This window comes from Danio aesculapii, chromosome 11, assembly GCF_903798145.1.
Source record: "Danio aesculapii chromosome 11, fDanAes4.1, whole genome shotgun sequence".
Lineage (NCBI taxonomy): Eukaryota > Metazoa > Chordata > Actinopteri > Cypriniformes > Danionidae > Danio > Danio aesculapii.
The window spans coordinates 2494965-2512432 of NC_079445.1; the positions used below are offsets into that span (position 1 = coordinate 2494965).

Here is a 17468-nt window from a genome sequence, read left to right on the forward strand (position 1 = left end):
CCGAAGGGAACGGCGTCACACCGCCCCGCAGCGTTCGCTTAAAAAAATGAAATGCAGCCGTACGTACCCCCGGCTACGTATTTCGCGGTCTCCAGAAACGTCCCCAGGACTACGTTCTCAGAATGAGCCTGGGTTGCATAAAAATCTAAAGCTCTGCAATTCTTAACCATGAAAAACTAACATTAATATACAATGAAATTCGTCACAAATTTAATCTAAATGTAATACATTGATATAAACACTACATACTAATATTTTACATAATATATAAAAATGTTCATGCGTTTACAAAGATGCTGCATGATTATTCAAAACTGTTGAGTGTAATACGTTACAAAGTAATTAGTCACAGTAAATTATAATTATCAGTAATTAAATAGCTGGAAAAAGTCCATTTAGGGATTATGGTTCATTTAATTACTGGTGCTTTTTATATACTTGTCTTAAATACTGTAAATAAATTCAACAGCTCTCCATAAATCAATTATAATATCAATAATCAATAATTGTGTTTTTCTCATTCAGATATATTTTGCAGATAAATTCATTTTAATTTTCAGCTAACCCAGCTCACATTTATCAATACAATTGAATTATATGTGTGAAATATGGAGCCATTTCTTTAAACGTTTTGTGTATTAATACATATAGAGGTTTACTTGATCATGCATTCATTCATTTTCCTTCAGATTAGTCCATTTATTCATCAGAGGTCGCCACAGCGGAATGAACCGCCAACTTAACTTATCTAGCATATGTTTTACACAGCGGATGCCCTTCCAGCTGCAACCCAGTACTGGGAAACAGTCATTCACACACTCATTCACTACAGCCAATTTAGTTTTATTTAATTCCCCTATAGCGCAAGTGTTTGGACTGTGGGGGAAACCGGAGCACCCGGAGGAAACCCACACCAACATGGGGAGAACATGCAAACTCCACACAGAAATGCCAACTGACCCAGCTGGGACTCGAACCATGCAGCGACCTTCTTGCTGTGAGGCTTCAGTGCTAACCACTTAGCCACGTGTGACATTTTATCACATTTTTTATGCAGTGTATGCCTTAAAATATAAAATCCACAAACATTTCTACCGATGGCACAGAGAAGATCCCAATCACACGCTGAAGTCAGCAGGCAAGATAATCCAAATTCATACACACATTGGGAAAAAAAGTGACGAGTATTCAGAAACAAACATGTCCTAGATTGCACATAAAACACAAAAGGAAACGTCTATAAATGAAGCCTGAATAAATCTTGCGCTCAAAGTCCTGAGGTCACGTGAAGTCTCTGTTGGGGAGGATCATGGGAGCGATCAGACTCCATGTGTATAAACTTAGACAGACCCAGCTGGAGGAGATCTTGACCCACACCGCAGGCCACTTACTCCTCATGGCGTTGTAGTCTGCGTCAGGACTGCGTTCACAATCAAATAAATAAAAAAAAGGTCTTAAACCTGCTACTGAACTCATGTCTGCTGATGTATTTCAGTTTTAATGGAAGCTTGGGTCCCACTTTATACTTAAGCTGTTTTTTACATGCATTTTTTATTTCTCTTTGCTATTTGGGCTTATTAGAACCTGATTAGAATAAAACCTAAGTATCATCTTTTGATATGATGTACTTTTAGAGAAAATAATGTCCATATATGTGGACACGTGGTCCTGAATTTACATAAAACACCTTTTCCTGAATGTCTTTAATGCATATTTAAGACATTTTAAACTTGCTTTGACTATCAGAGAGTAAAAACAACATTTTATTTCCATTTTGGATAGTTAAAAATAGGGTTTGGGACATTTAATATGCTGCGAAACAGTTGCAGGATGAGACTGTGTGTCTGTAACAAAATAGAAAACATTCAGAGTATTTTAAATAGCCACTTAAATTAGCCAGCTAAAATGTGCTGTGCACGTATGTGGACACTCAAGCCCTAGGAGGTAAGGTGTCCTTAACTACGATGTACTTGCATCAAAAAATAAATACAACGTACTTACTGTGTTCATAATGTATTTGAGAACACTTGTGGTGCTCTTGAGTCAGGATAGGGGTTGGGTTAGGGACAGGTTTTGTGGTATGGCTAGGTTTAAGGGTGGGTTAAGGTGTAAGGGATGGTCAACAGTGTATTTACAAATGTAATTACAGATGTAATTACATACAGGTATTTAATCAAGCATAAGTACATAGTAAATACATGTATTTACACAATTTCAGTGTAAGTACATATTAGTTAAGGCCACCTAATATAAAGTAGGACTGAAGCTTGTTTGTGGCATATAGAAAGTGAAGGTTTCTTTTTTTGGAGTTTGCATCTCACAGTTGTGCAGAATAAAAGTCTCAGTGGTGAAGCGATCAAGTCTAGAACTGAGATGTAAACATACAGTGGAAAAAATAAGTATTGAACACGTCATGTGGATAATATTTCTAAAGGAGCTGTTGACATGGGATTGAAGCAGATTTTAAGGAAAACCCAAACAAAACAACTCTGGAAAATGAGTTCTGTGTAATAACAGTGAAATGACACAAGGAGAAAGAGCTGAACTACTCAAATGTATTTAATATTGCTGAAAAATTCTGACGTGTTCAATACTTATTTTCCCTCACTGTATAATTGTATAAGTGTCAAATGGAAATGTGCAATTCTGACCATTTTCAAGGCCGTTTAAATCACTCAAGCACAGGAAACCACTATTGTTGTAAATTTAGGAAAAATTAAGGCCATAATGAACAGTATTTACACAATGAAGTTGATACAGGGTTATTTTACATTGACATATTATTATACAGGAAAGCATGAAGCATTGATTTCATTTGTAACTTTGTTCTACTGTATTTATCAAAGCTTTAGGGTTGGTTTATTACATTTTACACAGATGCGCTCCACACCAAAATCAGCCTGATCAACCTAAAATGATGAATTATTTACAAAAAGAGCTGTTCATTTCATCTGGTCAAATGATACTCAATATGCTGTCGAAGTCAAAATGATTCGCCCTCCTGTGAATTTTTGATTTATTTTTCAGATATTTCCCAAATGATGTTGAACAGAGCAAGGAATTTTCCACAGTATTTCTTATAATATTTTTTCTTCTGGTGAAAGTCTTATTTGTTTTATTTCGGCTAGAATAAAAGCAGCTTTTAATTTATTTTAAAACCATTTCAATAGGTCAATATTATTAGCTCTGTTAAGAAATAATTGTTTTGGATTGTCCACAAAACAAACCCCTGTTATACAATGACTTGCCTAATTACCCTAACTTTACCCTAATTACCCTAGTAAAGCCTTTAAATGTCACTTTAAGCTGAATACTAGTGTCTTGAACAATATCTAGTCTAATATTATTTACTGTCATCATGTCAAAGATTAAAGAAATCAGTTATTAGAAATGAGTTATTAAAACTATTATATTTAGAAATGTGTTGAAAATCTCTGTTAAACAGAAATTAGGAAAAAAAAATATGAAAGGGGGGAAATAATTCTGACTTCAGCTGTATATTGCAGAAAAAATACCACAGTTGTTTCCAATATTTTCGAGATTTGTGTGGTCACTCACCTGTACCAGTTGGTGAGGGTCATCATGATGTAAAGAGACGCCAGGAACAGCATGAAGTGGAAGAAAGCGTAGCTGTACTGAACCGTCTCTCTCTCATTATCCTCCACGTTATGTGCTGTGGTGTTTTCTTCTGCCGTCTCAGCACTTCTTGCGGCGCTTTCATCCAGAACGGTGGCGTCTTTAGCCGCTAAGGTTAGTTTATTCACTTGACTGGTATTGGAAGAGCGAATGCTGCCAAGAGAAAATACAAACAAACATAAGAGTCTCTTTATGGCGTAGACTTTACAGCCTTAATAATATAGTCCATCTGGAATTCTTGTTGTTTTATTAAAAAGCATTAAAGGGTCAATAGCCTAGTGGTTAGTGCGTCGACACTTAGGTGTTCATGGTGACCCGAGTTCAAGCCCCAACTCAAGGTCCTTTTCTAGTCTTTCCTGCTTTCCTGTCTCCACTGTCCTATAAAAATATATAGGTTAAAAGCCCATCCTTTTTTCATGCTTGTGTTGTTCCAAACCCTCAGATATTTTAAAGGGAGACTATTACATGGTTTACAAGATGTGAAGAATCTTTTGGGTGGAAGCAAAAAACATTTCTTGTGCATCTCTTTAAATGCAAATGAGCCCCCTTTTTCCAGAAGAGGGCGGAGCCTTTACAGCTTGTGCTTTGGTTACTCCATCAACAATATGCAAACATACAACAAATATACATGTTTTTTAAAGTCCTGTCAGTCTAAACTCCTGATATATGGTTTTCTGAGCTCACAGATAACTGTAGATATACAGAAAAAAGTACCTAGAGTACAAAATGCAGAGAACAAAAATGGCCAGGCCGACGATGCTTTGTGCATCCCACCAGCGCAGATACGGGGCTGTCGGCACCGTCTCCTCCAAGTCTATGATGATGACGGCTGTCTGGTTCTCGATCTCCAGCGGAGCAACGGTGGTGGATGTGATCTGTTGGATGATGCTGAGCAGACTCGGGTTACATGTGCGGTCTGGAGAAACACAAAACTTTTAAAACTCAGAGGTCTTCACATACGTTAGAAATTAAGACAAGTTTGAATGAAACGATGAAAGAACGGACAAATGAACCAAAGAAACAACCAACCAATCAAAATAAACAAGCTAACCAAACCAATGAAACAACCAACCAACCAAAGTAAACAAACCAACCAACCAAACAACTAACCAAACCAATGAAACAACCAACCAACCAAAGTAAACAAACTAACCAACCAACCAACTAAAGTAAACAAACTAACCAACCAACAAATGAACCAACCAAACCAAAGAAACAACCAATAAAACAAAATAAACAAGCTAACCAAACCAATGAAACAACCAACCAACCAAAGTAAACAAACCAACCAACCAATGAACCAACCAAACAACCAGCCAAATCCACATGTAAACATCACAGCTTAAAGAGAAAGCAAACACCTCTTTATTTTGAATATAATGAAAAAATTTAAGTAAACAAACCAACCAACGAACAAATAAACCAATCAACCTTTTAACCAACCAATCTTTCAACCCATTAATCAATCAATCAATCAATCAATCAATCAATCAATCAATGATTGAAATCTACATGTAAACATCACAGCTCAAAGAGAGGGTAAACACTTCTCCATTTTGAGTATAATAAAGCAAACCAAACAACAAAGTAACCAATGAACCAACAAACAAATGAACCAACAAACAAAAAAAAACGAACCAACAAACAAACCAACCAACTCTACATGTAAACATCACAGCTAAAAGAGAAGGCTAACACCTCTCCATTTTAAATAATAGTGAATAAAGTAAAGTAAACAAACCAACCAACAAATAAAACAGCAAACAAACCAACCTATCAATCAACCAAATAATTAATCAAAGATTGAAATCTTCGTCGGCGCCAGTGGTGTAGTGGTTAATCCGTCGACACATGCGCTCCAGTGCTCACGGTGACCCGAGTTCGATTCCCACCTCGCGGTCCTATGCCGACCCTTCCCTTCTCTCTGCTCCCCATGCTTTCCTATTAATTCTCTCTACTGTTTTTTCCAATAAAAGGTGAAAAACCCCCCAAAATATTTATATATAAAACAAAAGATTGAAATCTACATTTAAACATCACAGCTAAAAGTGAAGGCTAACACCTCTCCATTTTGAGTTTAAGGAATAAATTAAACCAACCAAACACTGATGAAACCAACAAACAAACCAATGAACCAACAAATAAACAAACTAACCAACCAACAAACAAACTCAACCAACTAACCTATAAAGCCTCTTTTTGTCAAGTTTTACCTTCTATTCATACTGAGGTAGATGCTGTTTTCTTATTGTATTGTGATCTTATTGTAGTATTTGATTGGGATGCTCCAGTAGCAGTATTTTACAGCTATTATAATTTTTTTAGAGCTTTTATAACATTTTATGATTACACAGAAAGATTGAATTGATAAAATACCCTTGTGAAGCTGCTAACCTGGTTCATTGGTCATGGCTGACCAGGTAAGATACATGGTGTACAAAGTCATGATGGACGACTGTAGAAGACCAGATCTGGGCTGGTGTTCCTAAAAAACATACAATGCAAAATATAGAAAATATCTAAACATTCTTAAATCAAGAAACTTTTAATTTTTTGATTTTAAAGTTTTGTTTTCTGAAAAAAGTCACACATTGAGTTAAAAATAAAACTTCCAACGTATCCAAAAACATCTACTAGAATGTTTATAAACTGAAAAACATGTCAATTATAATCATTTTGCCAGTATAAACTGCTAAATCCTAAACATGCTTATTTTTTACAGTACATACCTGTATTGTGGGCAGCACAGATAGAGCAGATGCTGTAACGCATAATAACATGTTAAAGCAGATGAAGAACTTGTTAAGCACACATCCCTCCGACTGAGTGTAGATGTTGAAGCAGAGAAGCGCAGCCGAGAAGGCCAGAATATAGTTCAGTCCTGTTACCAACACTAAAGCTAGGAGGAAGAAGACATAATATGCAAATTATAATAAATTATATATTCAATCATATCAAATCAAATCCCTCTTCCAGATTTGGTGCTATTACCAAATGTTCTTATATAACAAAAATGGTTTGCACTCAGTTTATTAAATAAACACTTCTATATAAACACTCATATATAAACACACATATATATATAAACAAAAGGAGATATAATTGTGCAATACAGAATAAAAATCTGTGGCATTTTATAGTTCTACACGTGTGAAGCTCTCACCTATATACCACCTCTTTTCATTTTCTTTTTCCATTTTATCCACCCAGGATTCATTCCACGAGTGGGCGAAGTCGATAAGTAAAACCAGCTGAATCAGAATAAAGCAAAATGCTCCGCCGGATCCAACAATAAACCACACTAAAGAAAAGACAGAAATCAACATGCAACTTAGGGGTGATGCATATAAATGACTAATATGTATTTAAAAAACAATTAAACAAATAGGTAGCGGAAAATAAATGTATAAGCAGACGTATCGGCTGATGAATTTATGAATGGACTTAGTATCGGCTGATAAATAAATAAGCAGACAAATCGGTATCGGCTGATGAATGTATGAGTGGACATATAATTATTGGCTGATAAATGTGTGAGCAGACATATTGTATAAGCTGATAAATGGATGAGTAGACATATTGGTATCTGCTGATAAATGTATGAGCATACATATTGTTATAGCCTGTTAAATGTGGACATATCGGTATTGGGTGATAAATGAATAAGCAGATATATCGGTATCGACTGATAAATTTGAGTATACATATTATTATAGGTTGATAAATGTATGAGTGGACATATCGTATATATAAATAAATATATCGGTATTGGCTGATAAATGTATAAGCAGACTTTCGTGTCAGGTAAAAAATGTATAAGTAGATATTTAGGCTGATAATTGTATAAGTAGATAGACTTATCGATATCGACTGAAAAAATGTATAAGCAGACAAATCGTATCGGCTGATATATAAATGAGTAGACATATCGGTATAGGCTGATAAATATATGAGTGGACATATCGGTATAGGCTGATAAATGTATAAGCAGACTGTCGGTATTGGCTGATAAATGTATAAGTATGTAGACAAATCGGTATCGACAGAAAAATATATAAATAGACTTATCAATATCAGCTGATGAATGAATAAGCAGACATATCGGTATCGGCTGATAAATGAAAAAGCAGACATATTGGTATCGGTTGATAAATTTATTAGTAGACTTATCAATATTAGCTGAAAAATATGTAAGCAGACATATCGGTATCGGCTGATAAATGAATAAGCAGACATATCGGTATCAGCTGATAAAATATATAAGCAGACATATCGGTATCGGCTGATGAATGTATAAGTGGACATATTGATATGGACTGATAAATGCATGAGTGGATATATCGGTTTCGGCTGATAAATGAATAAGCAGACATATCAGTATCGGCTGATAAATATATAAACAGACATATCGGTATCGGCTGATGAATGAATAAGCAGACATATCGGTATCGGCTGATAAATATATAAGCAGACATATCGGTATCGGCTGATGAATGAATAAGCAGACATATCGGTATCGGCTGATAAATATATAAGCAGACATATCGGTATCGGCTGATAAATGAATAAGCAGACATATTGGTATCGGCTGATGAATGTATAAGTGGACATATTGATATGGACTGATAAATGCATGAGCGGACATATCGGTTTCGGCTGATAAATATATAAGCAGACTGTAGGTATCGGCTGATAAATAAGCAGACCTATCAGTATCGGCTCTTTAAGTAAACTTATCAGTATTGGCTGATAAATCTAAAAACAAACTTGCTGGTTGAATTATTTCAGATAAAACCCATTACCCGCTGCATTTGAATGTGATTTGGTTTTAATTATCGGCTTCCATATATACAGTTATCAGCCAAAACTATGAGTGCATCCATAAAATCTACAATTCTATAATTAAAATGTTGAATACTTACTTCTGGTAAAAGGCTCATCTGGAATATAAAAGGCACCAGCAGTGACAGAAATCATGACTGCAATCTTGAAACACCAGAACCTGATGAAATACAGTGCAAGTCACCAGGTAAGGATCCCTCGCTTCAAATAATAATGATGATTTGACTTAAATAATTAATTTGTTTACCCCAGCTGCCACTGATCTAGAAGGAGTTTTAGAATAAAGTAAATTGAGCATAAAATACTCCACATTTGAATGAACTAACCCATTATGGATGGCAGCTCTGGGGTCTCGGCTGTTCTTCACACGGATCATGAACAGAGAGAAGGTGAGAAAGAACAGACTCATGCCGCAGCAGACCCGATACACGGCCTTATAGCCAACAAACATCTCACACTGCACATTGGCCTCAATTCCTGGAAAACCAGAGCCTGCTCCACCAGTACAAAACCCAGGGATCTGAGAACGAACGAACCAAATGATTAAAACCTTTTATGTTGTAATATGTTATATGTTGGCTAGAGGGTTTAACATGCTAATGCATACTAGCAATGTGCTAACCATACTTCAGATATGCTAAAAAGCTAGCCATATGCTACATCATGCTTGAAATGTGTTACCTACATGCTAAAAATATACTAGAAACATGCTAATGACATGCTAGGAAATTGTTAAAATGGTTTAATTAATGAGAGAGACGTGTTAGAAATGGTAGAAACACGCTAGCAAAGTGTAAAAGCAAGCTTGCAGAAAATTATACATGTTAGCAAAAAGTTATATTAGCAACATGTTACACAGGTTATTAGTCCAAGTAGTGTGTTATCAACATGCAGGGAACATGTTGGAAACATAATTAATGGTAGAAACATAATTAAGCAAAATGCTACGTGCATGTTAAATGCTACAAACTTGTTAATTTGGGGTTGAGCTGGTAACGATTTTAAAACATGTTAGCAATATGCTAAACAAATTAAATATGTGTTAAACATGCAAGAAATGTGCTAGCATTATGCTAATTCATGAGGGTGGTCAATGGTAAAATGTGCTACAGATATGTGATTCATACTAGTAACTTGATCATTCATGCTAGCAATGCTAAACAAGCTACTTCATTCTTTCTTTCTACTTGACTTTAAGTTTTAACTTAGTTTTTTCAAGTTAACATAACTTGTCTTTTCCCAAACAAAGTTTTATCCAAAATGTGCGTATCACCATGTTTTCATTTGTGTGTTACTAATTTCTAAATGTCTTAAACATTTGTCGGTTCTCTGCGTATTTCTTTTCGATGGCTAGGAATTAAGTTACCCAACTTTATTACACTGAGCCTGAAGATCTTGTTGATCGCTACTGGAAGTATAATTAAGCAAAATGTTAAAGTATGTTAAATGTTAGAAACATGTTAATCTGGGGTTGAGCTGGCAACAATATTAAAACATGTTAGCAATATGCTAAACAGATAAAAGATTTGTTAAAAATGCTAGAAATGTGTTTGGTTGGTAATGGTAATACATGGTAAAATATGCTACAGATTTGTGATTCATGCTAGTAACTTGATCATTCATACTAGCAATGCTAAACGTGCTAATTCATTCTTTCTACATGACCTTAAGTTTAAACCTAGTTTTTTCAAATCATCGTAACTAGTTTTTCCAAGCAAAGTGTTCATCTAAAATGTGTGTGTCAGTGTTTTCATTATTGTGTTATTTATTATTAAATGTCTAAAACATCTTTCCAATGCCTAGGAATTCATTCATACAATTTTATTCCACTCAGCATGCTAATCCTGTTGAGCGCTTGATTAACAAAACGTTTGTCAGCTTCTTGACGCACATTACTGGAAGTATGGGATTATTTCAATCCCCGCTAATGTTTCATTAAAACCCGCGCTTACTCTTTTGAGTTGTTGTTCAATACCAGGCGACAGCATCACACAGGCGATGATGGTGCCGAGCAGGAGGATGAAGGCGTACATGATTCGGGTTACGATCGAGTTCCTGATGTGAGGACAACATCTGCACCTCAGACATGATGCACAGCTGCAGAGACAGGAAACCTTCAGAGAAAATAAAATCATTAATATAAAATACAACAGTTTTAGTTTGAATTTGATAGGGAACTGTTATGCGCCTTTTAACAAGATGTAAAATAAGTCTCTGATGTCCCTAGAGCAGGGGTGTCCAAACTTGGTCCTGGAGGGCCGGTGTCCTGCTGAGTTTAGCTCCAACTCACTTCAACACACTTGCCAGGAAGTTTCTAGTATAGGGGTGTCCAAACTCGGTCCTAGAGGGTCAGTGTCCTGCATAGTTTAGCTCAAACTTCCTTCAACACACCTCCCTGAATGTTTCTAGTATACCTAGAAAGAGCTTGATTACCTGGTTGAGGTGTGTTTAACTGGGGTTGGAACTAAAATATGCACAACACCGGCCCTCCAGGACCGGGTTTGGACACCCCTGCCCTAGAGTGTGTGAAGTTTCAGCTCAAAATACCACACAAATAACTCTCTGAAACTGACCCTTTTAGGCATGGATCGTAATTCTACCGTTTTGATGACTGTCGCTTTAAATTCAAATGTGCTCTTTTCAAAAGAGGGCGGAGCTACAGATGTTTATGCTTTAGCTTAGCAGCAGATTTAAACATTAAAAACGTTACAAAATTCAAATTCCTTCTGTCCTTTTTTAATATATTATCGAACAACATTAATCACATACAAAATAAAAGTTTGTGTTTACATAGGTTTTTGTGAGCTATGCATTTGAATTATTCATATATATATATATATATATATATATATATATATATATATATATATATATATATATATATATATATATATATATAAATATATAAATGCATGCATCTATTTGAGAAACTATTTATATTTATTATGTGTTTTATATTTATTATTAATATATTTTATGTGTATATTTTGTTCGTAGAGTTTTTTCATTTTATATTTAAATATTAAATATATGTTTATATGATAAAATTATATATAAATTTAAATATCTATGTCACAAAATAGTTTTGTTTCTATGTATGCGTGTGTGTCTCACATTTACATAATAAATATATAAAATAGACACACATATATTATGTCAAAACACACTTTATTTTGCATGTGGCTAATCGTGCCCAGCACTAATAATATTTGAAATGTATATTACAAATTTTATATAAATATATATGTAAATGTATGTGTATATTTTTATATAATAAATACAAACAGTAAACACATGTATTACATAAATATAAACTTTTATTTTGAAAGTGCGATTAAGCTTTATATATTCTTATTAGCTTAATTTGAGTGATGGTTATGAAAATTGAGCATTTTTGCATAACATGAATATTACAAAACTGTAATATTCTGTAATAATAAACTGTAATAATAACTGATGTAAGACATCCCCAATCGTTCAGAGTAAAGTCATGCTACAAGATTTTGAATTCATTAAGTTTATATTCGCTAGTTATATTAAACCAGTGTTATATGGCTGATTTAAATATGTAAATCATTAGTGGATACATGTTAATCCTGGCACTATTATACTATTCAAATATGACTGAACGTTCAGCATTATTGAGCTCTGTGATTGGAGGTTGTTAAATTACACTGACAGACATCAAACAGGGTTACAGTTATAACACTGACAGCTCTCATTATAATAGGGTTATGGTTATAATTATGACAGTGGCAGCTCTCGCTATAATAGGGTTACAGTAATGATAGTGACAGTTATCATTCATTTAATAGGGTTACAGTAATGAGAGTGACATCTATCATTTTAATAGGGTTTTATGAAAGTGACATCTGTTGAATAAGGTCACTGAAATCATTTAGAAGATGCTATGTAGATACCAAAAGAGATAGAAATGAGCTTTACATGATGAATTCTCACATGCAGGAAGTATTATTGATGGGTTCTAGTGTTCTCAGAGATATGAAGATTGTGTCTACGAGAGCAGCAGGAGGTGAAGAAGCTGTTTATGAATTAGACTCTTGGATTTACAGTGAGATCTGATCTGAGCTCAGTCTGCTGTAAACAACTTAATACTACTGTCACCTTGAGCGGTCATGTGACCAGCGGAGCAGCTCAGCCATGTGCTCGGTGTTATGGACACACAGATAAAGTCAAACTTATTCGCTTTCCTGTGAATTTTTATTTCTTTTTTACATTTTTCCCAAATGACATTTAACAGAGCGAGGAAATTCTTACAGTATTTCCTATAATATTTTTTCTTGTGGTGAAAGTCTTATTTACTTTATTTCAGCTAGAATAAAAGCAGTTTTTTAATTTATTTAAAACCATTTTAAAGTCAATATTAATAGCCCCCTTAAGCAATATTTGTTTTTCGATTGTCTAAAGCAGTGTTTCCCAACCATGTTCCTGAAGGCACACCAACAGTACACATTTTCAACCTCTCCCTAATCAAACACACCCGAATCAACTCAGCAGAACATTAGAAAAGACCCCAAAACCTGACACGAACGGGTCAGATAAGGGAGACATACACATATGTACTGTTGGTGTGCCTCCAGGAACAGGGTTGGGAAACACTGGTCTACAGAACAAACCACTGTTATTGAAGGATAGTATATTTATTGTTAGGCTTTGTTAACATTTACTAATAAATACAGACGTAAAGGGTTTCTTTTTTTTTTTTTGAAGGGTTAACTGCCATATTATATGCATAGCATAGAGAAGAGCTGCAGGCTGTTGAGTACAGCACATTCTGTTATCGGGTGTGGGTGTATGGAAAGTGCAGAGAGCTCTGAGATGTATGAGCTGTGTGTATGTGCTCTGAAACATTTGCCTAGTCAACTGTCAAGGTCAACTGTCAAGAGAAGATACACAGATTCCAGAAAGAGGAACATCTGGTTGCTGAATGGTCAAACTGTCAAGACGACACCATGTAAGTCAATAGGGGTTGGGATTAGATAGTGTGTGAAAGACAGTATAAAAGCATGAAGGAGAGCCCAATAGGGGAGAGCTGAATGGATATTACACCTCTCCTGCGCAGAACTTGTTCTCTAACTTCTTGCATTCAAAATAAAACTTCTTAATTTTCAACTCAGATCTCCGTCAATTTTTGAACATGCAATAAACCATTTGAGTCCTACATTATACAATGACTTGCCTAATTACCCTAACTTTACCCTAATTAACCTAGTTAAGCCTTTAAATGTCACTTTAGGCTGAATACTAGTGTCTTGAAGAATATCTAGTCAAATATTATTTACTGTCATCATAGTAAAGATAAAATAAATCAGTTATCAGAGATGAGTTATTAAAACTATTATGTTTAGAAATGTGCTGAACAAATCTTCTTTCCTTTAAGCAGAAGTTAGGGGAATAAATATACAGGGGGGCTAATAATTCTGACTTCAACTGTATATATAAAGCTACAGTATATATTAACGTATATTAAATTGACATATTGTATGACTTTATAATCTATGTTCATTAAAAAAGGTCTCTTTTACCTATTCTTTATTTTCTTTTCTTTATATTTTCATACAATTAATGACTTTGATCTTCTTACAGAAACAATTTCTTTCCTTTTTTATTCAGTTTTTCCTTTTAAAACTGAATCTGACATTCTAACTAGCTAAATAAATGAATACACTTAAATAAGTATAAAACTCTCTCTCTCTATATCAGGGGTGGGCAAACTCGGTCCTGGAGGGCCGGTGTCCTGCACAGTTTAGCTTCAACTCTAATCAAACACACCTGAACTTACTAATCAGTGTCTCCAAGATCACTAATTATCTATAAGCAGGTGTGTTTGATAAGAGTTGGAGCTAAACTGTGCAGGACACCGGCCCTCCAGGACCGAGTTTGCCCACCCCTGCTCTATATGGACACACAGACACACACAGATGTATAGCAATTATATTATTTACATATTTTATACTGAATTAGACTAGGAAATAGCATGCTATTTACATAGTTTTGTTAGTTTGTTGTTTCGAATACTTCTATTTTTGTCATACGAGACACTTTGGATTATATTGTCAGCCAAATGATTAAATCTCAGTTATTAAATGTAAACGATAATCTCTATTACACACGAGTTGAATAATCTCAAGAACGTTCTCTTGAATAGATCTGTGTATATGAAGAATAGATTTGCATATATAACAAATACATATATAAGAATAGATCTGCCTATTTAGGTATATATAATAGTAGCCTTGCTGAAAAATCCAGCTTAAACCAGCCTAGGCTGGTTGGCTGGCTTTAGCTGGTTGACCAGCCTGGTTTTAGAGGGGTTTTGGCCATTTCCAGACTGGTTTCCAGCTATTTCCAGCCTGGTCTTAGCTGGTCAGGCTGGAAAATGACCAGCTAAATCCAGCTAAAACCAGCTTGACCAGCCTGGTTTATGCTGGACATAGCTGGTTTAGGCTGGGCTCCCAGCCTGACTAGGCTGGTCAAGCTGGTCGTTTCCCAGCCTGACCAGCTAAGACCAGGCTGGAAATGGCTGGAAACCAGCCTGGAAGTGGCCAAAACCCCTCTAAAACCAGGCTGGTCGACCAGCTAAAACCAGCCAACCAGCCTAGGCTGGTTTAAGCTGGATTTTTCAGCAGGGAGGCTAATAAAGTGTACGTCTTTAGAAAATACATCAGTGTAAATACAAAAAATATGAAAAACATATTAAATTGATTAAACTCACATTATTTTTGCCAGTCTCCGCCTCCTGAATCATACATTCAGCTTCAGTTATCAAAAAATAGTGACGTCTAATTTGTATCCCTTTTGTGTGTTTACTAAAAAAAATCTATTTTCTGTATTATTTGTCATTTCAGTTATATAAAAAGTACATTTTGGGTCTGTCCCTATTGGTTATAAAAAGGCAGAACAATCTGTAAAGCACTGATTGAAAAAGCAAGAGCTCCAAGTGATGTCACTTCCTCTGGCGGGAATCTTTGGAAGGCGTTGAGGTGTGTCATTATTCTTCTCTCATTTATTTGTGCAATATAATTAGGATACATTAATAGTACTAATAATACACCAACTGATTAATTATTTGTCAGTTATTGTGGTGTTTCAGTAAATTTCTCATTCACTTCTTTTAAAACACTAATATAATGAAAATACAACAAACTGTGTTTTAGATATACCATGTGGGATCCGATTTGAGGTTAGCATCTTGAGCTAAAGCACAAAATGGCGTAAAATGTCTGTTACTGTGGTATTTCAGAGAATTTCTCATTTACTTTAGTTAAAACAGTAATATAATGAAAATACAACAAACTGTGTTTTAGATATACCACGTGGGATCAGATTTGAGGTTAGCATCTTGAGCTAAAGCACAAAATGGCGGAAAATGTCAACTCTGTCATTGTCAACTCTGTTATTGGTTTAAAAAGTTTACGATAAGTTACAGAATTAAATGTTCCCCATCACATTTAAGCATCTTGCATTATTTTACATTGATAACGAATTCAGTTTACCGTAGATTATACAAGTGTCGTATATAATGGGTGTAATTAGCTACAAAGTAGCTATAGTTACTGTAATCAGATTACTTTTCTGCATTTAAAAAAGTAAAGGGATTACATTCATCTATTTTTAGGTATTTAACTATAGTTATTTGTCTGAGATACTGTAAATAAAATAACCTGTGTGTGTCTGTACTTGTTTTTATATCCTCGTGGGTACTTAACCATGTCATAATTCAAAATTCGTCTTAACCCAAAATTGAGGTTCCCATGAGTAAACATGCTTATAATTTAGACATGATTGAGTAATTTGTAAATGTAAAAATGCAGATTGTTTGTTGTGAGGGTTGGGTTTAGAGGTAGAGGTGTAGAATATTAAGTTTGTATAGTAGAAACATCATTACTCTAATCAGAACTGATTCACTCTGTGTGTGTGCGCGCGTGTAGGTGTATCTGTGACTTATCAGGACACTATTCTGTATAACGACATAGGTATGATGACACAGGTAATACAAAAAGGTGGTGAATTATGAGGACATTGCTGATGTCCACATTTCTCAAAAAGCTTATAAATCACACATAATGAGTTTTCTGCGAGGTTTAGGTTTAGAGATAGGGTAGGGATAGGACAATAGAAAATACAGTTTGGATAGTATAAAAACAATAGAAAAACTTTTAAAATGTCCCCACAAATCACAAAAACAAACTAAAAATTAGATATGCACAATAACGTGCGCATGCGCAGTAGCTGAACTGAACTGCAGTGACCCGCCGCGCTGCTGACTGACTGACTGACTGTCAGGGGAAACAATGATGTCTAATCCAGTTAAGCACGAGCGTACGTAAGAAACAGGTGATTTTCCTGACCTGTCCTGCTTTCAGTAGCCTACACATGCGGTTCAAATACTTATTAGCAACTTTATCAAAAAGAGAATATAGCCTATTAAATACAAAAATACTCACCCAACGAGTCAGGCTCCTCAACACAGCAGACATAATTTACCGTTAACTACAAAATAACGGTCTTCAAGAGCCGCGGTGCCTCTAAACTCCTGTTAAAGTAAAGTTTGAGTCCAATCAGAAGGATATCTAAAACAATAAAAGCAGGTTATAAATACATAGTCCTGAAAAATATCATGCTGGCAGTAACTGATGTGGTTATCAGTTCCGATCCAAACAGGCGCCTGTGTGTTTGAGTTCAGGAATGACAGGAGGGAGAGCCGTCACGTGACCAAACATAGTTAATATTAATTAGGCTGTGTGACGTTTAGCCAAGAGGCGTTACTGGTTTGCTGGAAAGGCGACAGTTTATGGAAGCTAGCCAATTAGCAGAACTATACATGTTTAGCACATGAATATTCATTAATCAGTGCATCGTTGTCACAGGAAAGATAACGAAGGAACTCCTCGACCTCGTTAATATTCATAAGCTAAACCTTTGTCATAGCCAGATTAGCTGTCATGAGTTTTTATCCCCAATCATGT

The 17468-nt window shown here is 35.2% G+C and overlaps 1 protein-coding gene across 1 annotated transcript; it reads right to left on the minus strand.

Annotated features, from left to right (window-relative positions):
• Nucleotides 1–541: 541 nt before the first annotated feature.
• Nucleotides 542–17149, minus strand: si:ch73-267c23.10 (serine incorporator 1). The gene is made up of 10 exons (XM_056468668.1): nt 16947–17149; nt 10431–10592; nt 8805–8998; nt 8559–8638; nt 6800–6937; nt 6366–6535; nt 6031–6121; nt 4351–4552; nt 3559–3789; nt 542–1420 (listed from the first exon to the last, which is right to left on the minus strand). The coding sequence occupies exons 1-10, from the start codon at nt 16977–16979 to the stop codon at nt 1282–1284; spliced, it is 1440 nt and encodes a 479-aa protein (XP_056324643.1). The 5' UTR covers nt 16980–17149; the 3' UTR covers nt 542–1281.
• Nucleotides 17150–17468: the final 319 nt, after the last annotated feature.

Bases quoted from the DNA above. Each gene is read 5' to 3' on its own strand.
- si:ch73-267c23.10 (XM_056468668.1), bottom strand. From the start codon at position 16,979: ATGTCTGCTGTGTTGAGGAGCCTGACTCGTTGG. The intron at 8,999-10,430 runs GTAAGCGCGGGT...GTTCGTTCTCAG, and splicing joins TTGAACAACAACTCAAAAGA to ATCCCTGGGTTTTGTACTGG. The intron at 6,536-6,799 runs GTGAGAGCTTCA...TCTTCCTCCTAG, and splicing joins TGAAAAGAGGTGGTATATAG to CTTTAGTGTTGGTAACAGGA.